We start from the raw sequence: 24477 nt of genomic DNA, 5'->3' as shown, positions 1-24477 counted from the left end.
ATAGTTTCCACAAAATCAGATTACGAAGTACCATCCCAATTGCAATTGTAAATGCAGATGCAAATGCATTGCAAACAAGACAGTATTAAAGAAGATCATACAAATGAAAGAAAACAGAGAATATTTTTAAAATCTCTCAAAGTTCAACACCAATAATTACATCATTGAAAACTTCAATCTCAAACTTCTTCCTAAAAAGACTTGGAGAACTTGGAGAAGCAAGATAGAATTTGGTCCGAAGTCCAAACTTCTCCAACGTAAATTTGGAGAAGACCTCAAAGAACTGAAAATAAGCCTATGCATTTAAAGCATTATGCAGTAGCTTATTTCCATAGTAGATCACATCATGTTGCAAACAGATTGAAGCCGCTGGTTCTGCACTGGCGGTGGCCCTTGGGGAAAATACATGGCCGGTGGCTCATAGTATGAGTAGGGTGGGTAGTACTGTGGAGGGTAGTAATCTTGGTAATATGAGTATAAATATGTCTGTTGAGGATCATCCATATAATAGTTCATTCCTCCATATGGATCAGTATATGGATAATCACTGTAAAACCCATAGCCATCGCCATAACCCATAGGGATGTTCCCATATACATGGCTATAGCTTTGTGCATTGCTTTGGCTATTTCCATGGTGAACCCATATAAGCTCTGCATGTTTTCCTGCTTTGGCTAGAATTAGGAGAAGTTTGTTAGGGTTTACTTCTCCTGAGACCCTTGCACGCCCCCGGCTGGCGTCGATGGTGAAAGACACCCCTAACACAAAATCAAATATGGAGAAAATAAATATGATTATCATGGAAACAAAAAGATCAACATTATAACTCAATACTCAACTATTAAGAATTTAAACACTATATAGATTTGGTTGGAGTCGTCTTAATATATATAGAATGAGGCAGGCCGTAGCATGATAATCTAGTATGAACTTATCTGACATGCAAGTGAAGATGCTCATAGAGCCTGATAGGAAACATGATTGAAACATTTAGGGTTTGTCTAGCAGAGAATTTTAAGACATATGTCAACGTTTTTTTGTCGTTGAATCACATTTAAGGGGATCATCACTTATTAGAATCTAACGGATGCTTTCTAAAAGGGTAGGTAGTGATTTAACATTAAGATTTTAAAATATTAATGTCTTCTCAACCTGTGTTCTTGAAACACATTTTATTAAATAAAAATATCAATACTTAAATTCGATCTACTATGAAATAGCACTTGTATTTAATTTAACATGTGAAGATTCATACCTATATGATATCAAAATCACCCTACCTCGATCCTTGGCCTCTTTTTTTAGTTTTTATTAAAAAAAAATTAAAACTAAAGAAACTCTTTCTCGAAAAAGAGAGAGAAATCTTTAAAAAAATAAAAGGGAGAGAGAGCCGAAAAGGAGAAGAAGAGAACAAACTACGTACCTTGAATACCTTTCAGCACTTTGCATAGTGTCTTCTGCCATCCAGGAGATTGAGTGTCCACTTGAAGTTCACATACCTACAAATCCAGGGAATCGCAAAAAAAAAAAAAAAAAAAGAATATTACTTACTATGATTAGTAACAAAAACAAAAGATTAAAACTGTGAAAATAAAACCCAAGAGGATGAAATTTGAAGTATAACCGTGTGTGGCGTGGTGGGAGTAGGTGCTGGAGTGGGAGGGGTGGTGGTAGCAGTGGTGGTTTCCTTTGACATGGGGTTTGTAGATAGGCAGATGAAAATGGAGACTGGTTAGTGAGATGATAATTAGGATTTTCTAAGAGTACGTAGCTGTGTTAATCTTTTAGGGTTAAAAGCAAGTCTCCGTTGATTCTTATATATAAACTAGCTACGTCGGCCGGTACATTAAATGAATTACAAATATGATTATGGATATTATTGATTGTTAAGATTTATTTTCCTTTTTCTATATTCGAATATATATTCTCGATGTGCCTATATGCCTATATGTTTGAGAACTTTCTAAAGATAAAATCAAACTTGGCATGATCACTTGATGGACGATATCTTTTTGAATCATATATATTCAAGAACAATTGCCATAGTCAAGGTTAGTACTACTCAACATGCACGATTTTCTGAAGATGCTTTTATGCTTGTATGTAGCCCTTGAAAGATTTGCATCATGTTTTCCATTTTAGTATACAAATACCGAAGATTTGAACCGTTTTTTCATGGGAGAGAATCAAATTTTGCAGTATATCACCTACCATTATTACATGAATCACAAAAATCAAAATTCATAATACATATTATATCTATCTCATTCATTGGTTAAAACAGAATATTCAAGAATAGCTAGGAGATTTGGGGCAGACAAACTACATTAGCACCCTCCAACCATCATGAAGATTTCTATTGGATCCTTCAATTTGTCAAAGAACCATTTTAATTTAAAATTTTAAAATTTTAGATAAGTTTTCAAGATATGATTTATATTATTTTCTAATACACCTTCTCAAATAAAAGTTCTTTGAACTTGAAACTTACACAGATTAATACTACCTTGTACTTAATTTTTATTAAATAAATGGAAATGGTAAGATTTGAACTCGTGACCACTTGATTATCAAGACTAGGGGTGAGCAAAAAAACCAAGAAACCAAGTAAACCGAGTAAACCGAAAAAAAAAACAACCGAAAAAACCGAACCGAAAAAAAACCGATTAAATCGATTATTTTTTTTGTTAAAATTTTCGGTTTGGTTCGGTTTCGGTTTACGAAACTGGAAACCGGCAAAACCCCAACCGAACCGAACCGGTTCGATTTAAGGGGTATTATAAATACCAAAAAAAAAAAACACTTTCTAATTTCTAAAACCTAATTAACCCTAGATTCTCTCTTCTCCAGCGACTCCTTGCAGCTGCTCCCTCAATCCTCACAGCCGCACCTCACAATCCACACTCTCACTCACAGAATCACAAAATCAAGTTAAACCATCTTCGATTCTTCAACCATATCCCTCTCTGGCTCTCCCATACCATCTTCTTCTTCAAAACAAACAACCTAACCAGTAGCCAGTCAACCACATCTCTCTCCCACACGGCCACGAGTCGCACGGCACACACCACACCGGCACACCGAATCTACAGAGTCCAAATCTAGCGAACCAGTCCCTCCCTCTTTCACATCCAAACTTGAATCGCGTCCCAACTCACATCAGGTATGATTTTTTTTCTGTCAATCTCTGTTTTTATTTTTTTTTAACATATGCTTTGTGATTCTGTGTATTTTTTAGTATATCCTTACAAAAAAATCAATGTTTGAGCATTCTGGGTATTTTTTGTTGATTTTTATAACTATGCCATTTTTCCTATTATTTTTTCAAATTGTTTCTTGTTGTGTGATGAAAAAAACAAACTCTGTGTTTGAAGGGAAAACATGATCAACCTACGGGCTGGTTTGAGACCATAAAGTCTGTTATGTTGCTGCCTCAAGTTGCCTTTCACACCCAAAATTGAATCGTGTCCTAACTCGCACAGGTATGATTTCTTTTTTCTGTCAATCTCTGTTTTTATTTTTTTTCCTTTTTATTTAGTTTCTTGGTTCTTTTAGTTTGTTTTTGTATTTTGTTTCCCTGTTCTTTGTCAATCATTTTGGGTTTGTTGCTGCAGTGTGTTACTCTGTTTTATGTGTATTTAATTTTTTTTCTTCAAAATTAGGGTGTATTAGTATCTGGGAGTTGCATGATGTTTTTCTTTTGTTGCTGTTTCCTGATTGTTTGTTGATTTCTCATCATATGTCTCTTCACAGCATTGAAATTGCTATTGGATTTTTCTGGTTGCCATCTTTACAGTTCAAGTTCTGGAAAAGCATTGTGTGATTTCCTCTTTCGTTTTGATGTTGGTTGGAAGGAAAAGATATAGATGTTGTGAAATTGGTTATGTTTGGCAGCATGTTTCATTTTGCACAGACATTGTTAGGATTGTCTTCAAAACTGGTTTCTATGACTAAGAATCTGTTGCTTTTATAATATAGGATGTAAATTTGTTCTTATTGCATCTCGAAATAGATTGTTAATCAGAATTTCAAGGACAATTTGATGGTTGGCAGATGGCAGTGAACTTAGGCAGTGAAGTAGTGAACTTAGGATTGGTTGGCACTTGGCAGTGAACTTAGACAGTGAACTTAGGATTGGCAGATGTTTTGGCTGATATTACTTTCCATTTTTTGCCTGACATTTAAGTTTCTATTAGTTTGATAATTTCTTTGAATTTTAGTACATTTAAGTCTATTATAAATTATGGGTTTTTAACATGTTTTCATTATGTAATAACAGATGGAAACTACTCAAATTCAAAATGCTTCATCCATGGGCACTACACCAACATCAACCACTTCTCCAACTTACGAAAACCTTGAGTCAGGTAATTTTTTTTTAATAAACTTGCACCTTTTATTTTGTAATTGGTGGTAGCAGTGGTGGTTTCCTTCGACATGGGGTTTGTAGATAGGCAGATGAAAATGGAGACTGGTTAGTGAGATGATAATTAGGATTTTCTAAGAGTGCGTTGCTGTGTTAATCTTTTAGGGTAAATTGCAAGCCTCCGTTGATTCTTAATATAAACTAGCTACGTCGGCCGGTACATTAAATGAATTACAAATATGATTATGGATATTATTGATTGTTAAGATTTATTTTCCTTTTTCTATATTCGAATATTATATTCTTGATGTGCTATATGCCTATATGTTTGAGAACTTCTAAACATAAAATCAAACTTGGCATGATCACTTGATGGACGATATCTTTTTGAATCATATATATTCAAGAACAATGCCAGAGTCAAGGTTAGTACTACTCAACATGCACGATTTTCTGAAGATGCTTTTATGCTTGTATGTAGCCCTTGAAAGATTTGCATCATGTTTTCCATTTTAGTATACAAATACCGAAGATTTGAACCGTTTGATGCATGACGAGTCCAAACTCCAAAACACAAATATTAGAAAGACTTGCAACATATTAAACACAATATTAGCACTAATAATTTAATATAAATGAATATTTAGTGACAAAAAATATTAAATATATTATAGAATTTTGTAACAAAATTAGATAATATTTACATTAATTACAAGCCTATTAGAAAGCCCATCAAAAAACTCATTAGAAAGCCCAAAAAGCCCAAAAAAATCATAATACAGGTTTTTTGGTTTTTCTGTTAAAAAACCGAACCGAACCGAGCCGAAACCGGTCGGTTTGAACCGGTTTCGGTTTGAATTTTTAAGTTTTAAAAAATTTGATTTTGGTTAGTTTTTTAGTAAAAAACCGGACCGAACCGGTTTTGCTCACCCCTAATCAAGACTATAATACCATATTAAAGAGCCATCTAAATTCAATAACTTAAATTGATAGGTGATTTATATTATTGATTGTTAAGGGTGTATCCTCTCTTTCTTAACTTTCTTAGTTCAAATCATACCAATATGGAAAACGTGCTCTTAAGATTGTCTAAGAAAAAAACACTAAACCGTAGAAGTTTTCGCATTGGATCGATCGCGGTAGGTTAGTGGCTCAATTGTGATTTCTAGTATTTTGGTGATCAAATTGAAACATTAGTAGTGGTTGGAAAGCCTGGATGTTTTGATTAAAACAGTTTTGATTGTGTGCATAAACCCCTTTATGACTGTCGAGATTTTCTCCCTGATTGACTCGATCTTGTGCAAAAGATTAGCATTTTAATGGAGAAACAAATACACCCTTGTATGGCCTGAGCTACTTTGAACATTCCAAATTAGTCAAAAAGGACTTTGTGGAGCTGCAATCTAAATCAGTATAGCATCACAAAAGGATAGTCTAGTTTAATTACAGGCGCCATTAGTTCCAATGTCTCTTTTTTCCCATGTTCGTTGGATTAAATAGAACAATTATGCTCACTCCTATAAGGAATTGTATAGGAAAAATACGTTTTAATATAATTAGTAAAAACAAGGCATAATAAGTAAAATCAATGACTTTGGATGATGAATTTAAATCTTAGGATCGATGATGAACGAAAATGGTGGAGGAACGACCAAAAACTATTACATTGGTCGGATTAAAATAAAATAAAATTGTAGCCAATATATTTTGTGGCAGCAAGAAAAAAAGTTAACAATAATAAATCATAAGATAGGGAGATAAATACAAATTAGAATTTAATAACATGACTTTCGGCTGCAACTTGACTTAACAATTATATTAGCACAAAAGTAAATTTTATCCTTGCTAAGTAGCTTCTTGATATCGGCTTGGGATTTATTTGTACATGGACGTATCCTTTAAAATGTGGATGCCATGACAAGTTCGATGTACAAAATAAAATCTTTCAAGGAGTAACGAGATTGAGAAGGGACACTCTATTTTGTATTAAACATCTAAAAATGCAATCTAATTTTGCATTAAAACCATTGATGCACACATCAAGTGTCTCTAATCTCCTTTGCACTTCTTGCACGTCGATCTTGGCATCATTTTTCCGCATTTGTCCTTGAATGGAACATAGAGCAATGTCAACATTCCCTACTTCATTGAAAATCTTCTGACCTTTATCAGAAGCTAGCAACCCTGAACGTATCAGTTTCGATATCAACGACCATCCGCCGGTGTTCTTCTTCACTTCCGGCATGGATAGGAAAAGAACTAGAGATCGGAAGATTGAAATAGCGATAGCCCTTGCTTCATTTATAACCTCGATCACATATGAGTACTGCTGGTTATCTACCTCCGTGCTGGAATGGTAGGATCCATTAACATTGCTTGCGGTTCTTTTCAATGTTCTAATGGACCTGGTGATTTCCTTCGTTGTCTTCTTTCTGAAGCTAACGTAAGCAAGAACGTTGCTTTCGATGCTTAAATCTCTAGCTCCGCGCCTTCGTAGCAGGGACTGCATGTCCTGGACATGTTCTTTCATTGTCAAGAACAAATCCCTTACCGTGCTACACACGTCTAACAAGCCAACCGAACCCTCAATTGCTCCTTCCACATGACTTAAATGTTGATGATGAAAAGCTTGCTGGGTGAGTGGTGAGTGAATGAGGTCTTGAATGCAATTAAACAACTCTGCTAGCTTAGTCAAACTCATTTGAATAGTTTCAGCTCTTAAAGGATTCGTAGATGATTCCCAAGTTCTTAGCTTTGTTAGCTGAGCTTCGACTTTGAGAGAATTCGGATGTGACCTAGAAGGCAAGCTAATGGACCTAACAGGGTGGTGCGCAGAATTAATTGGAGATAAGCTTGCCATCTTCACTTGCTATGCAAATGCTGAATATCAAAAAGGTCACAAGGTGAATGCTTTGAATGGAGATTATGGCCTATCCTATTTATATGGACACGACGGTGTTGATGAATTTATTGGCTAATTCAATATCTAAGAAGTAGGTCCATGTGATGGCAATGCTGTTCACCCTACAGTCGCAAGATTCTTGTAACAATTTTAGCCAGCAAACTACAAACCTAAAAGTTTTTCTTTAATCTTGAGGTCATGAAATGGACAACAATACTAGATAGGGTTTGGTTTTATTATTGGTAATAACCATGACAATTTGTGAATCATGTGCCTCCTTGCCTCCCCTAATCATTGATGGTACGTAGTTGTAAAACTGACCAAAATCTTCAAATATATCGTTTGTAAGAAGGTAATGAACATGAAAGGCTGGCGATTCCATGACTGGTTGGTTTCAAAGAACCAATAATTCATCAAGACACCTAATCAATTGACCATGTGGATGAAGAAAAAACGAGACAATCTTGCATGACAGAAAAGGACCCTTTTAGGGTACAAGAATCTAAGGTTGTCCTAACCCACATTGGGTGAATTTGTTCTCATTCCAAATTCATTATACTATGATCCACATGGGCACTGAATTCCGTAATAATGTGCACCATATGGCATTAAGGTTTGCAACTTTGCATCATGTAGAATAAATCAATATTGGGAAACAAGGACAGTATTAAGCTTTATGTTTTTTTTATACTTGCTTCTTTTTCCCCTTCCAGACATATACCAATGTATCATGTATGAAATTTTGACAAAGCGAGCAAGGAAGTTTTGTATTGTAAAATACCAATAAATTTTGAATTACCCCATGAACATACTTATTTGAGAGAATAATGAGAAGAATAGATTATACAGATTATACATTTACCTTAAAAAACATCAAATTAATATTTTTTTTATAATATTTTGATATACTGATATCAAAATAAAAAAAAAATCTAAAAAATATCATTTAAATACAATTTTAAACAATTCACTGTAATACCAATCATGCCTTATGCACAAGCGGAGATTATGATGCTAAAACATTCACTTTTCACATCTGTTTTGGGTTGTCCACCTTGGGATTCATCCCTTTTGGAGCCCATTTAGGATTTGAGGTCCCAAATCTGTGAACATCCATTTCCCCTAAAACATGTTCTGCAAGCTCTGCATCTAAATTTCGACCACACACAAACGGTTTTTGCATTTGGATTTGCCCATAAACAGTGCCGAATTCACCACTACAGATTTCTCAAGATTTCATTACTGGAATTCAAAATCATAAATACGAAGCACGTCACAAACTCACAATACTGCACTCTGGCTACTAGATGCATTTCTGTGAAATCTGAAGGAAGTTGAGCTCCATCCCTATATGTTTTCACTAAAATGAACACATCAATCTGCAAGAAGACACCCTGTCAAACCTTTGATTCACTAAAGAACGTGCAGAGTTTTTTAAAGGTGGGTCAATATCTCATACTACCAAAGAAAGGACAAAATTTAATGGTGCTAAGAAGGCTAGTTGTACATGTATAATATTCACATTCAAGGCTGTCATATCTTTTGCCTATCTTAGTAGTGGCCACAGGCCAGTAGCCTTGTATATGAGAAACTTGGTTAAGGGGGATGCAAGGGCTGCAACATCTCATGATAAGAGATATCAGCAACAAATCAACACAAATAAAGAAAAAAACACCTTAATGTTGCTCGAATTGCAACAGTCACTGGCACAATGAAGATCTCAAACATATTGAGATAATACAACATAGAGCAATTGCCATAAATACTACTAGCTTCTATTCAGAGTATTCTAGCCCAAAAGTTATAAAAATGCTCTGTCATTGACCACTGAGATTAAGAATGGAAAGAAAATGGGTGAGATAAATGTTCAGAAGATATCAACTTTAAGGATTTCCAACATATTCGAGATTTGCTATGCATTGTATTCAATTGAAAATTAACTTCAACTTTATTTTGGCAGTGTGGTAGATTTGCGTAAACAAATACAAGAACAACACTGATGGTAAACAACGCAGGTGGTACAGGTGGGATTCATTGAGATTTTATCCCTCCATCAAAAGTGAAAATTAAGCAATATATTTTGGCAGCTCCTAATGGTCGTTAATGGATGAGGTGGTCAAAGACTTGTCTCTATAGTCTATCAAGCATTAATTTCACACATTTTGGAAGCTTCAAGAGAATTATTATACGCAACCTTCGCAGAATCATCATGCAGCCTTAGCACTTCGTCTTTCTCTAAAACCACCATTTGATGTCTATATTCTGGTTTTTTTTTTTTTTTTTGGCCAACGAAACCTTGTTGACAGCTCCTGCCTTAAATTGAACCACAAAAGCTTCAGCTCAGGACAGCTGGTAGAGAAAATAACAGGAAAGTAACATGTTATTTCTGTTCAGATTGCATAGCTGAACAGCATGTTATGATGCACTTGGCACTATTGTAAGGACGGCTGAACAAATTAAACTTTAGGCGTTAAATTTGGAACATTTGTAGCCAAAACACCGCAGTCATCATGACTAAAATGAAGTGTACCAATTAAAGCAACGAGGAAAGAAGGCGTAATGATCCCTGATGTGGCAGGGACATCGGGGGAACCAACATCTAGAAAGGATAAAAATAGAAAAATAAGTCTCCATCTGGTTAGTGTTACTCAATAGTTGGTTATGTATTGAAAAAAAATAATCATTACCCTATACATGTTTTTAATATAAAAAAATGTCTGATGTTTCCTTAAAAATTATTTTTCCAAAATGATTTTATTATCACGACTTATAAGAAAAGAATCTCATTAAAGAAACAATGGGTCTTTAGGTGTTATTGGTGGCTGAGATTTTTTGGGCTTTATTTCAAGTGTTCTTTGGCCATGTTTCGGATTGTTGTGGGGCTGTGATTTGGACCTATTTCCAGGCAGATTTGGACTAAGAGGCAGGAGGTCGAGTTGAAGTTTTTGGATTGGAAAGGAAAATGATTTGAGGGCTGCGTGAGATTGGGTCAAAGGAGGCTGATTTGATAGCTTAAGAAATGAAGAGCTTAGACAATGATGTGGGTTTTTTTAGGAAGACAATGACTGAGCAATAGTTACTATTACAAGGGCTGATGACGCCGGTGAGGAGGAGATGAAAGGTAGGGTCTGTTGGGAAGATGAAAGTCGTCGTGAGAGAAGCTAATGGCAGTTGAGAAAAGGGATCTATCACCATGGTTTTTTTTAGGAAGGAGGCTGGAGGATGTATGGCTGCCAGAGTTGGAAATCTGCCATTGTGGTGTGGGATCACAGCTGGTGTGGGCTATTGTCGCCGTGGGAAGCTCTCAGGGTTGGCGAGGTAGAAACCCCCGGTGATGTGGCAGTCGACAGTGCGGTTTTTTTTGGATTTTGATTTTAAAAAACATTTAGAATCGTAAAATGGGAGCGCAGATGGCCGAAAACACATTTTCTGAAATTTTGAAAAATATTTTGAAGAAAAAGGAGTCAAAATTGGTTAACAGGGAGATCAAACGAATCCAACTTTTTAAAGATAACAAGCAGTTATTGGAAAAACAACAGGAAAGCCATCTTAAAGTACGAGAATTAGATAGCTAAGCACACAGAAGAACCCAGAATTAATGTCAAACCATGGACTTCATCGAGACTTTACAGAGAGCCAGTATCATTGTTCTACGAGACATGCACACAAAATGAGAGTCGAGCACTGAGACTAAAATTAACAGAGCCAAATTTAATTCTTCTTGGACAGAGGTGCGATAGTCATTAGCTGGTAACAGAAACTTCTTTTCAATTAATGGAAAAACTGTGCAAGCTATCTCAACAAGCATAATCGTTTCCAAAGAAACAGAAAGCAGTCCTACTTGATGCCCTTTCTGATTTATTTACTTATAGTTTCCCAATCATTAGAAATTTAGTGGAAATTAAAAACTTTAATATTCCCTTTCTTTCTGTCAGCATAACATTTGCTTCATCTTCAAGAACTTTCTTCCTTTAGCTATTCACATGTGGCAAACTAAATCAAATACAGTTTCAATCTATTTTGTTGTTTATTCTCGGGGTCAACAAGAACAAATCATTTTCAAGCAAAAGCACCCCAAGTACAAGTTTGGCACATTGCATTCCAACCAAAAACAAAAAACAGGGACTAGCTAGTGCATTTACCCATAAAAGAATCGTTTTCGTCTAAGATGCATTAGCTACCATGACACGAATGAGACAGGTAGCAATAAGAAAAGCTAAGAAAACAGAATTAATAATGTAGTAAACAACATACCATCTATACAGCAAGACCTTGCTCTCGCGCTTTCTTCAACCACTTCAGTGTACTCTCCAATGTAGTGTAAGCAGCTACATCAGTTAAACTCTTACTCTCTACTGCATAGTCAAATACCTCATAAGCTTCTGCAACTCTACCCTCCCTGCAAAGAGCTCTCACAAACGTAGCATAAGAAGCTGTCTCAAGCTTCATACCACCCTTTTTTATCACCCCATACAATTCAACACCCTTATTCAACCTTCTCCCTTTGCAAAACCCATGAAGCAAAGTATTATAAGTACACGAATTTGGACTACATCCTTTCAATTCCATCTCCTCCAACAATGCCGCCGCACCCAATACATCCCCTTCTCTACACATCCCATTCATCAATGATGTGTATGTAACTGCATCAGGAAAATGGCCTGATTCAACCATAATTTTCAAAAGCTTCTTAGCTTCACTAACTCTCCCGCACTTTGACAACCCAAAAATCAACGTATTATATGTAACAAGATCAGGCTCCACTCCTTCCTCTTTCATCTGTTTATAAATCCTAACAGCCTCAATACCTTTATTCAACAAACAGTAACCTTTCATAATCGTATTGTACAAAAAAGCATCTGGCTTTAGCCCACATTCCTTTAACACAGCCACCAATCTATCAGCCTCACGAATATTTTTTGCATTACAAACATTATCAATCAATATGGTATAAGTAACAAGATCAGGCTTTATATCAAAACTACTCTTCATTTCATCAATGAAACTATAAACACTGTTGAAAATCCTACTCTTACATAAACACTTAACAAGAAAATTATAAGTAAAAGTATCAGGCTTTGAATGCTTCGAAGAAAATTCCTTTACCAATAAAATAGCATCATCTACTCTCCCAGCAGAGCACAGAGACCTAATCGCGACATCAACAGTAAATTGATTAGGCTTAAACCCCTTATTAATCATCAAGTTCAAAACTTTCTGAGCAGAAGATAGAGAACTATCAGGTTCTCTGCAAGACTGTGAAAGCAAAACATGGTAAGTGGATCGGTCAGGGGATAAGGAAGGGAGGGTCTTGACCATGTGATCAAGAAGAGAAATGGAATCATCGAGGGTGGAGATTGAAGTGTAGGATTGAAGGAAAGAGTTGTGTAAACGAAGGTTGTCTAGTAGCGGGGCTTTTGTAGTTGAAATGAAGGAATTGAAGAGACTTTTAGCTTCATTTAGAGATGAGGTTTTAAAGAGTGATTTGTGAGGTGGTGGGGTTTCAGTTTCATGGGGTTTTGGGGAATTTTTCTTGGTGAGTTTCTTGGGAAAGTAATGGGGTTGTTGCTGCTGCTGAGAGGGTGTGTTCTTGATGAGTGATGTCGATGAGATTGCAGAACGGAATGAAGGTGGGAATTTTCCCATTTCCGTAGCTTTGTTCTTGATGATGATGATGCTGTTTTTGTTTGTGCCTCTGCTGTTTTTGTTTGCTTTCAGATTAGGGTTTTGTGGGGGTCTTAGGATGATGAGTACGATGGATCTGGGCCAGTTAGAGTTTTCCACAACTTAAAAGCCCATGGATCATGTCAGTGGTTCCACAGCTTTGCTACTGAAATCTCTGCCAATTTTCAACACTAGCAATTTAATCTATGATAGATGGCGCATGTGTTGCCGCGGGCTGATTTTGATTGAGTGCGCAGTGTTCTTGGAAAAAAAAAAGGGAAGGATTGCATCTGTGAAATAAGTCATAGGAGAAACAGAAACCCTAGCAAATTATTGTGAAAATTAAAGGCAGCATGATATTTATCAAGCGAAGCAATGCAAATGCAATGTGAAACAGCAACATCGTCATTGATTCAACTACAAGGTCACAGTGAACTTGCATTACAAATACCAAGCTAATCTCAGTCAAAAAATTTACATGCCAACAAAAGATACGTGCTTGAAAGGGCTAAACTGGAAACATCTGCTATGATTGGCAGGTAGTTCCTTCGTATAATATAAGGAGGTGATGTTAGCAATAAGTTGTCCAATACAAATGAAATTGGCTCTTCTAGTAGCAATGAGGAGGATGATGTTAATCTTTTCCATCACAAACCTCACCATGAACCATCTAGCAATTATTCTTCAATATCTTAACACCGAGAAGAAGAAATATAAGAACTTATTAAAAAATCTGATGTGAGAGTTGATAATCCTAAATTTAAAGGGAAAATGCAACCTGATGAGTTTATTGATTGGCTTTGAACCATGAAGAGGATTTTCAATTTCATAGGGTTTTCTAAAAATAGAAAAGTAAAGTTGGGGCTCTAAAACTCAAAAAGTATACTTTCTAGTTTCTTGTGGTGAGAAAATTTTAAAAAGCAAAGAGCTCGTGAAGGCAAAAGTAAAATTAAGTTGTTGGAGAAGATAAAAATGGAGCTTAAGAGAACATTCTTATATGAACATTATAAGCAAGATACATTTCTCAAGTTTCATAACCTAAGGTAATTTGGTATGACCATGGAAAAGTATACGATGGAGTTTGAATTACTCGTGATAAAGTGTGATATTAATTACTAAACTTGAAGAGCAAACAATAGCCCGATACTCGGGTGGGTTAAATGAAGAAATTTTTAATGTGGTTCGATTGTAACCTTATTGGATATTCAATAATGTGATAGAACTTGCTTTGAATATGAAAAAACAATAGAATGAGGTTAAAAAGACTAGATGGAAATCAACATTTAAGAAGGGTTCTTCCAACCGGGGTTGTACTTCATTCTCCAAAGGAGTTTCAACAGCAAAACCTTTCGTTGTTAAGGCTTATGAGAAGGGTAGTCTAAGAGCTAGTTCTAAAACAGCGAGTTGTTCGAACTTTAATTAAAAGAAGTGTTTTCCAACGTCAATGGTACAAAACATATTGTTTTTTATTGTCCAAACACTAAAATTGTTATTATTATGGAGAAAGAGATAGTTAGTGAAGAGGACTTTCTGAATTAATCAGATTAAGAAGGTGAATCGATTTATGTTGATCAAAGTGAAGTACTTATCGTTCAGAAAAGTTTAAGTGTTGTTTATGATAAAAGTGAAGATTGGGTTCATTGCAATATTTTTTCCAACTGTTGTAGTGCAATTGGGAAAATTTGTGATGTAATTATCGATAGTAGTGTTTGCACCAATGTTGTATTTACTGATATTGTAAACAAGTTGCAGCTCAAGATTAAAGTACACCTTTAACCTTATGAATTGAGGTGGCTGGAGAAAAAGCATGAAAGGAAGGTGACAAATAAATGTCTTGTTTTATTTTCCATTAGAAAAAGGTATTCAAATTATGGGTGTATGATATATGTTGCTTTGTCGTCCATGGCAATATGATAAGAAATTTCAGCATAATGGTTTTAAGAATACTTATTCCTTTGTAAAAGATGGTGTAAATGTTATTTTAGATCCTTCCAAATCGAGACTTATTCCCAAACCTTCTAAAGGGGCAAAAACATTTTTAATTACTTCTACCAAAATGGAAAAGCTTGTTAATGATGTGAATATTGTTTATGCTCTTATTGTTTTTTAGGAAAATGCTAAAATAAATGAGTTGCTTCTAAAAATACAACCTTTGCTTGATGGGTTTTTCTAATGTGATTCCTGAAAAAATACCATATGGCCTTTCTCTAATGAGTGATATTCAATATTGTATTAACTTTATTTTGGGTGTTATGGTTCCAAACAAAGCAACCTATCAAATAAGTCCAACTGAGCATGCAGAGTTATAAAGGCAAGTTGATGAGTTGATTTTGAAGGGCTTGGTAAAGAAAAGTAAAAGACCATATGTTATGCCCGCTCTTATTTTTTTTCCAAAGATTGATGGATTGTGGAGAATGTGTATTGATGGTCTGGCGATGAACAAAATCACTATTGGCTACTGATTTCATATTCCCTAACTAAATGACTTGTTAGATCAACTTTATAGTGCTACTATCTTTTCAAAGATTGATCTTAGAAGCGGCTATCATCAGATCCGAATGAAAGTTAATGATGAATTAAAGACAACTTTCAAAACTAGGGATGACCTTTATGAATGGATGGCTATGCCATCTGACCTCTCAAATGCTCATAGTACTTTCATGTGAATGGTGAATGATGTGTTTAAATCTTTTATTGGCAAATTCATTGTTGTTTACCTCTCAAATGCTCATAGTACTTTGATGGTTGTTTAAAGGAGCATCGTAACCACTTATAATAAGAATATTAGATTTTTAGTAGTCAAAAGTTATATGCTAGTTTGAAAAGGTCTTTACTAGCAGTCTTGTGTTCTTGGGTTTTGTTGTTTTTAGCGAAGAAGTGAAAATGGATCCTTAAAATATTGAAACAATTCTAGCCATCTCTTCAAACTCTTCATGATATTAAGAGTTTTCATGGCTTAACATCCTTCTATTAGTGTTTCATAAAAATAAAATTCAATAACATTATTGCTTCAATCATCAAATATTTGAATAAAAAAGTAATTTCAAGTGAACTAATGAGGCCTATAAAAATTTTGAAGTTATGAAATAAAAGGTGACCATTGCACCTATTTGTTTTCTACCATATTTTCAAAAAGTTTTTGAAGTTCAATGTGATGTTTCTAATAATAGCATTGGTGTTGTTCTTAATCAATATAGCAAACCTATTGCTCTCTGCAGTGAGAAATTCAATGATTTACGAACAGTCTTCCGGGAGGCTCCTCAAGCTATCAGGCGGTGGATGAGATTGTAATAATAATTGTATTTTAAGATATTTTTTTATTTATAAATATATAAAAATAATATTTTTTATTTTTTTAAAATTATTTTTTATTTTAGCACATTAAAACAATCTAAAAAATCCTAAAAAAATTAATTTGAAGTAAATATTTTTTTAAAAAAAATCATAAAACTTCTAAACAATAAAAGACCCAAACTTAACAACTTCAATTCTCTCAAGAATTTTGGGACTTGACCAGTCAAATTGTTTTTGTTTGACAGTCAAAGACAACAAGTTGAGGCAATTTCCAAGATTTGATGGGATTCTCCCTCGTAAATTATTTCCATGTAAATGAACGCTGACAAGGAGGTAATATTCCTCATCAGAGAAGATGGGATGTTACCGGATTTTTTTTCCCACCAAGTTCCAGTACACCTATGTTTAATTTGTAATTTACCAATAGAAACTGTAATCACGCCAGTCAAGTTAAGCCATTGAGATCTCCTATATCAACTGGAATACTTCCAAGTATTTGGTTTCTTCCATGGTTGTTCTCTATAGGTTTTCTGAGAAGTTCAAAACCATTTTAGGTAGCAACCCTCCGAAATTGTTATCATTTAAAGACAATTCTTCCAAATTGGTCCGGTGTGCCGGGGCAGAGAGAGAGAACTTGTGTCTTTATCATTACCATTTCCAAGATAATTTACATCATCTATCAGCCATTGTTGTTTCAGAGTTCAGCAACAGAAATAGTTCAACGACGACAGTTTAGCGAAACTACGCAGATAAAGAGAGAAAAGGGAAGGAATAGGAGAAAGAAGGAGAAGGGGGGAGAGAGGGGGAAAAGAAAAGGAAAGAAAGAAAAAGAATCATGGGATATTTTATTATTTTTGTTCAAAATTTGAAAATGAGGTCATAAACTTTATTTTGAAGACAAAGTTGTTTCTAGTTTAAATATTTGAAAGTCAGAGTATTTTTTTTCTTTTATTTATGTTGTTTTTAAATAAATGTAAAAAAATAAAAAAGTAAAAGGAATTGATGAATTATTAAATATAAGACGAGATAGGATATTATTATTACTTCATGTATGGTAGTAAAACTCTTGAAATTGCCACAAATTTAAAATTTTTAGAAAATTAAGATTGTTTTAGATTTTTTTAAAAAATTATGATCCAAATAGTGTTTTATAAAAATTAATATTTTTTAATTTAAATTTAATTTTCTTATGTTTTCGGATATGATATATTAATATTAAAAATAATTTTTAAAATAAAAAATATTATTTTAATATATTTTTTTAAAAAATTACTTTCAAAAACAATCTTCATTACCACTCCAAAACACAATCTCAAAAGGAAGTTGCAATGAAGTATGGATCCACCGATCCAAGAAAAGTGGTAGGAAACGAAGGCTAGTCGAGGTGTTTCTATCATTTTTCTTTCAATTATTGGACATTCGAAGTCAAGTCTTGGTCGAGCAATGAAAATGGTCCTTTTCTTGTCTAATGTCTTTAACACACCGTGTGAGACCCGCCATTTTTCATAGGATCTCTACTTCAATTTTCTATCTCCAAGTCCCAACAAACATTTTTCATGCATATATAAATAGGGAACCTGCGATAGATAAATTGATTGAGCTATACTCTCTAGCTTTTGTGTACTCTTGACCAGCTCTAGAAGTCACTCAACTATTTTATCACCGTAGTAATATCACCCCAAAAAAAAATGGAGTTTGATGGGCTCCCAGGTTTTCGATTCCACCCAACAGAAGAAGAACTCTTAGATTTCTACCTTACAAAGACTGTCTTAGGTCAAGACACAGCTGATATCATTGGTTTCCTCAACATATACAATCACGAACCTTGGGACTTGCCAGGTACTGCTACTGTCATATTATCAATCATTTGCCTCTCCAGTTCTTTATTTTTTTTTCTGGGAGCTTGCTATATCCGCTAGAACGTGTTTCCTTCAATCTCTCAGCTGTTAATTTATCTTGAGGGATGCTGTGGAGTTGTTCATGGACGATTTCATGTTCAGATTTCATGTACAGGATTGTCTCGTGCATGCGTTCAAGTGTAGATACATATTTCTTAAGCCAAAATGTGCACTGCTCTACTTTGAGCATGCATAAAAAATATTGCTGACCTGGGCTTCGTTTGATTAATACAGGATTATCGAAGATAGGGGAGAGGGAGTGGTATTTCCTTGTGCACAGGGAGAGCGTTCTTGGGAGACCCAGGAGGACAACCGAGAAAGGTTACTGGAAGGCAACTGGTTCGGACAGGCCCATCCGATGCTTGATGGATCCGAAAAGGTTGTTGGGTCATAGAAAAACTATGGTTTTCTACAGAGGAAGAGCTCCACGAGGGAGCAAAACGGATTGGGTCATGAATGAGTACAGATTGCCTAGCAACTGCTATTTATCGAAGGTATTGTTAAGAACTTTCACTTAATGATTAATCTTTAGGGTATGAATAGGTGGTGGAAAGTCGAGGTAATCTTCCATTTCTTTTCCTTGTGTTTGATAAAAAGAAAAAGACTAATAATTTCGGAAAGCAAGGGTTCAATCTTGTTTCGTGAAAAATAGTTTTCTAAATATCACTTTCCAAACTTTTATATGTTTATTTATTATTAAAAAAATTAATTAATAAAAAACACTTTTTAGTTGAAGGAAAACTTGCATTGATTTCCATAAAAGTGTTTTTCTTTTAATTTAAGCAAAAAAACACTTTTTAAAAATTATAAAAAATTCAAAAATATCTTGTTATTTGTTGATTATATCAGATTTGGTCCTTAATCTTTTGATTGCTATATATTTTGTTTTGAATTTTTTTTTAATTTCATCCCTTAAAATTTAATTTCTATCAAACCTAATATTTTTTTCTCTTATTATTTTCTTAATTGAAATTATTTTTATCTATCATACTTGGTTTCAATTCTTTCGATTGCTATTTATTTTATTTGAAATAATTTATGAAATTATATTTTTTTAATTTCATCATCTTTCAATTTTTATTTGCAGATTTGGTCTCCATTATTTTAATTGTTATTTATTTTATTTGAAATAATTTCTAAAAGTAGAATTTTTTTTCAATTTCAATTTTTCATGATATAATCAAATACTAGAAAGTGTTTTCTAACTCATTTTCTATGACACTACCACGTATCAAAGAATAATTCACTTTTAAAGAATTTATTTTTTATAAAAACTACTTTTTAAATTAAGAAGAATTATTTTTTAACAAACAAACAGATGAGATCAGATCGTAAAAGTAAAGTGAAACATCAAACCTTGCAAATATAAATAGCATGCAAAAGAATTCGGGTTCAAATGGCGCCTTAATTGCTTGAGAATGCTCGCATACACGAAGATGTAAATGGGAAATTTTTTATTACTGATATGGTTGTTGAATTTACGTGATGCAGGAGATTGTGCTTTGCAAAGTATATAGAAAGGCAACATCATTGAAGGTCTTGGAGCAAAGGGCAGCCATAGAAGAAATTGTTAGAGCACCTAACGTCACATCTTTATCTCCTCCAATGCAAGAGAATTTCTCTTTTTATGACCCCCAAAAGAGCTTCAACAAGTTCTTGTTAGAACAAAATAATGTTGTTCACAAAGTAGAGGGAGTGACAGTAATAGAAGAAGAAGAAGACAACAAAATTGGTTACCCATCCCAAATAATGGGAGTTGGACCCATCAAAGAGCACTTCTCCGAGCTCCTGTCACCAAAGTTAGTCCTGGATTGGACCATGGATTCACTTTGGCCTAACTAAGGAGCCCTAAGCTAGATATCCCCTGATATTTTGCTAAATACTAGTATTTTTCCATGTAATTCTTGGGTTATCCCATTTGTAACTTGGTGGGATTTTCCCAAAGATCTCAACCGTTAAGACTAAGTTTGATGTTGGTTGGCGTTTATGATTGAAATGATCAGGGAAAAATAATTTTAAAAATACAGGTAGCTTGTATCTAATTTGGATTGATCCTTTTAGGAGATGTTTAGAATAATTATAGTGATTGTTTTTTAAAATATTTTTTATTTTAAAATATATTAAAATAATAATTTTTTATTTTTTAAAATTTATTTTTGATATCAGCACATCAAAATAATTTAAAAATATTAAAAAAATTAATTTGAAGCAAAAAAATTCAAAATTTTTGAAAACTATCTAGTTGAAAACACCCCTTCAATCTCTTGTACATACTATCAATTATGTTCCAAGCCATAATCAATTTTTCCTTTTTAACAGATTTCAAATAAACTATTTATATTCAAACAAATATGTTTACATGAATTATTTTTTAAACTATCATTTTATAAATTTGAATTGAAAAATAATAGTATAAAAATAATATTTGATTTACCAACCAAGTCAAATATGTAAGTATTGAAGCCAAAATCAATTTGTTTGTCCTTTTTAAACACTATCTCATTGGAAAAGAGTCTTTTGCTAGATAGGTTTGTCAACCAAGGGAGGAGGAGTCTTCTGCTAGATCATTGGAAAACATCCTCCCTTACTGAAGAAAGAATAGAGCATGATCTGATTCTTGTGGATGAGCTCCTCGCTTACAAGGGCCCAAATTCTAAAGAAATGATGGTGGGGACTCGTATTCTCACCGAGACAAAGGCTGAAGGGAGTTGTACCCTCCAGGCCGGGAGTTACACTGACTTTACTCCCTCAAATTAAGTGATTGTGGGTGTTGTTGCTCTTTTTAAGAGAAAAAAGGTCTCCACTCTAAGGGGCATATGTTGAGTCATTGGTAGTGGAGGTGTTTGTTCCTCTATCTTTATTCTCTCCTATGATCACTAGGGCCATAACTACGGAGTTCTCCCTTTGGGGTTAAGGATGCTTTTTTCTTCCTTGCTATTGATCTCGCCCCTTTCACCTTTCCTACCTTAAATGAGAAGGAGAGGTAAGTCATAGAGGTCTTTGTTAGCGAAAGGTCTAGTCTTGGTGAGACGAGCCTTGAGGTGGTGATGCAGTTGGAAAGGGTTCTCATATCCCCTCGGATATCCTCCAGATGTCCAATAAGAGCTACCACCACCATTTCACTTTGACTATTTAAATGCCTTTTAATGTAAGGAAATTCTTTTTCTATCTTTTTCCTTATTGTGTGTCTTTCACTATCTTTTTGCTAAAGTTTTTGCTCAAACACCCTTTAGTTCTTCTCATATCATAAGAAGAGAAATAAGAAACACAACAAGAGAGATAAAAGTCAAATCTTTTCTTACCTGATTGATGTTCTTCCATTGTAAGTTCTTTTCTTCCTTACTTAATTTGTTTTGTGACCTGGAGTTGATGAAACTAGGCACTTGAATGGTGGTTTGACTTTTACCTTATTGATTTTGTTCCTATTCCTTGTTCACTTTTTCTGTTGGCAACCCATTAATTATTAATCTAATTTGTTTTTTGTTCTTGTGTCAGTTGATGATTATTTTCCAAGTTGTTCAATAATAATAGGGTTGGATAATGGATTGTCAGCAGTAGATGATCTTAGATTCTGAAGTGAGTGTTTAGCATTTTACTTTATTGAACTCTGCTTGGTTGATTTTTTTTTAAAGTTCAATCCTTCAATGCTATTATTGGTTTAATCTAATTATTTTTTATCAAAAAAATGTTGATCTAACACCAATATGTTTTTTTTTTAATGGGGAGAAACTACTATTACTTTAGAGGATGTGATTGTTTTTCGGGGTTACTCTATTTTAGGATCCCTTGTTTCATGTTTTGTTGAAAACAAAAAATAAAAGGTTATTAAAAAGAAATTAATAGACGCTAGAAAGGAAGTAGTATGAAGTATGGCTAGGAAAACATGCCATCATACATGGATGCATATATTTGTCAAGTTTCATAGTTAAACAGGCTTTTTGAATATAAATTTTTGGATAGTATTTTTTCTCTTTCAAAATTCTAAGTAACTTTTGGATTTTCTTTTCGGTAACCAATAAACTTTCAATACCCTGAGCATATCAACATTATTCATTTCTTTTATTTTAGACTAACACAACAACTTTCAAGTCTCTAATGACCCGAATATTAGCTCTAGAGAAGCTAAGATTTTTTAACCGATGTGATTACATGCTCGCAAAGCCACAAATAATAGAGGCCTTCTCGAACGGATTGTATTCATGATGAGATTGCAACTAGTTTAATGAAACAATAAAAATAAGACCTTAATATCACATTGTTGTATTTATGATGTATTAATAATCTAGTGCACAATAATGTAATTCAAAACTATGAAATTACTGCATGTTTTTTTTAGTCATTTTATTATTAACAACACTTTCAACAACAATTTTAACCAAACACCTTTTAATTGCTTTTTATTCAACAATAATTTCAATTGTAGTTTTAACCAAACACATATTTTAACCCAACTAATAATAACTAAAATTGATTTTTTAAAACCTATTTTTTTTCAAACTACAATCACAAAAAGCTGTCACAATACCAAACACACATTATATTTACAATCACACCATAACCTAGGACCCTGTTGGCTGCCCTGTCTGCATGAGATGGCCTCCATTTTCCAATAATAACATTATGGCTTGTTTCCTTTCGGGGTCATCAACAACCATATAGCTATCTTGAATGATATAACTAGGTTAGTTGATATGAACTTTGGATTGTTTATAAGATCCACCCCAATGGCTTGACTAGCCAGGCCATAGTTGTAGTTGCTAAGAAAGTCAATAGTTAAAGTCAGCTTCCATTTCGTGACTTTGGTCATTAATATTAAATCAGAAGAGAAATCACATTGACTTGGAACTTACATTTGACTAGACTTGGCCTGATTGATGAGTTGATAGAGTGACCATACTTGGCCACTCTACGCTCTCTTAAAAATAAGTCTTTTATCGAAATAAAGGATTCTCTAATTCTTAAGTCAATAAATGTAAAAGAAGAAATAATGCATATAAAAGTGAAGGAGAGTCAATAATGTAGGAGAGTGTAGATTTGTTCTTGTATGAATTTGTGGTTGTTCTTTTTAAATGAACTTGTTTGTTTATCCGGTGACCTGAGGTATTTATGTTAGAATTCAACATAAACTAGGGTTTACGTTCATTGGAATTTATATTTTGCAAGAGTTCTAATATTGTTAGAATTCTGCAATCTTAAAGATTAATGATCTATTATAGTTTTAGTATTAGGAGATAGTTAGTTGATTATTTTTCTTCTTGGTTGGATAAAGATAGAAGTCTTAGCTTAGTAGAATTGTAAGGTTGTTTAAAGCCACCTTGAATATTCAGATCTATAAGAGTAAGAAAAATAGAAAAACTTTAATTATTGTTTTTATTTTTCCTTAGATCTAAACTTACAAAAGTTTCTTGTTCAACAATTTATGCACATCGGTCACGTGATTTTACCTCATAAAAAGTGGAATAATGATAGAGAACAATTACTTTTCCTTGCATGTAATTTGAAAAAGAGTTGTTGATTGTTGTTTCTTTTTGTGCCATCGGTGAAAGAGTTTGGCACTTTAAAATTATTGATAAGAAAGGTTGGTGCCCTCTGATGAGATAGTTTGGAAGAAGATAACCATTGATGACAAAGGTAGGTATTGTAAGCATAATAAAGTGCGGTACCATACTAACTTTCTTAGAGGTAGTAATATTATATATATATATATATATATATATATATATTATGTGTGTGTGTGTGTGTGTGTGTGTGTCATTGAGAGTTTATATGGTGCTGGGTTGAGGTAGTGACTTGGAATGAGTGCTTAGGCTAGAGAGCACATGAAATAGAGAGTTAAACAACCATGATGACTTGTCCATAATTTATGTTAAGTGCTTGGAAAGTTTGAGAGCACAAGAATTGAAGAGTTGAATGACCATGAAGCATGCATTAAATATTATTTATTTTCTTTTTTTCCCTTTCCTTTTCCTTGTACATTGCATATTGTTGGTCAAGAAAATCTAAAGACTGAATTATAAAGTTTTAATAGAAATTAGGGATTGAAATGGAGAAAAGAAAGAAAATGGCTAGCACGTGTCATACAAACGCCAACATATAAGTCATGCTTAGTCATATTTAGGTATCTCTCATGGCTCACCCCTAGCTCTGATGGTAGCCTTTCTTAGTTTAGTTGGATTCATTTTGGTGAAATATTTCCAATAATGTAATGCATGTGCTAATCGCAGTTTATGTGTGACTCTAACATCCCATTCTTCATTTGTTTTGTTTTCTTTTTCTCTCTCTCTCTTTATTTTAAACCCATGCCATTTTTTTATATGCTTCTCTTTCATTTCACTTACGATATTTGGGTCATG

The 24477-nt window shown here is 33.9% G+C and overlaps 3 protein-coding genes across 7 annotated transcripts; 1 reads left to right on the top strand and 2 right to left on the bottom strand.

Moving 5' to 3' along the window:
• Positions 1-6130: 6130 nt before the first annotated feature.
• Positions 6131-7639, bottom strand: LOC7492135 (uncharacterized). The gene has a single exon (XM_002306402.4). The coding sequence runs from the start codon at positions 7224-7226 to the stop codon at positions 6312-6314; it is 915 nt and encodes a 304-aa protein (XP_002306438.1). The 5' UTR covers positions 7227-7639; the 3' UTR covers positions 6131-6311.
• Positions 7640-8125: 486 nt separating this feature from the next.
• Positions 8126-12995, bottom strand: LOC7480472 (pentatricopeptide repeat-containing protein At2g17670). Of its 5 annotated transcripts, none has more exons than XM_024602283.2 (2): positions 11523-12995; positions 8126-8647 (listed from the first exon to the last, which is right to left on the bottom strand). In XM_024602283.2, exon 1 carries the CDS (start codon positions 12912-12914, stop codon positions 11526-11528), a length of 1389 nt encoding a protein of 462 aa, XP_024458051.1. In that variant the 5' UTR covers positions 12915-12995; the 3' UTR covers positions 8126-8647; positions 11523-11525. The 5 variants fall into 5 exon arrangements, with proteins under 5 accessions (XP_024458051.1, XP_024458052.1, XP_024458054.1 ...); XM_024602284.2 differs by lacking the exon at positions 8126-8647 and adding an exon at positions 9188-9617; XM_024602286.2 differs by lacking the exon at positions 8126-8647 and adding an exon at positions 9188-9581.
• A 4769-nt stretch (positions 12996-17764) lies between these two features.
• Positions 17765-20146, top strand: LOC7492134 (NAC domain-containing protein 6). The gene is made up of 3 exons (XM_002307188.4): positions 17765-18065; positions 18359-18618; positions 19616-20146. The coding sequence occupies exons 1-3, from the start codon at positions 17915-17917 to the stop codon at positions 19964-19966; spliced, it is 762 nt and encodes a 253-aa protein (XP_002307224.4). The 5' UTR covers positions 17765-17914; the 3' UTR covers positions 19967-20146.
• Positions 20147-24477: the final 4331 nt, after the last annotated feature.

Source organism: Populus trichocarpa, chromosome 5 (genome assembly GCF_000002775.5).
Source record: "Populus trichocarpa isolate Nisqually-1 chromosome 5, P.trichocarpa_v4.1, whole genome shotgun sequence".
In the NCBI taxonomy this organism is placed as follows: Eukaryota; Viridiplantae; Streptophyta; class Magnoliopsida; order Malpighiales; family Salicaceae; genus Populus; species Populus trichocarpa.
Note: the sequence above shows the minus strand (reverse complement) of the source record. Positions and strands in the feature narration are given on the sequence as shown.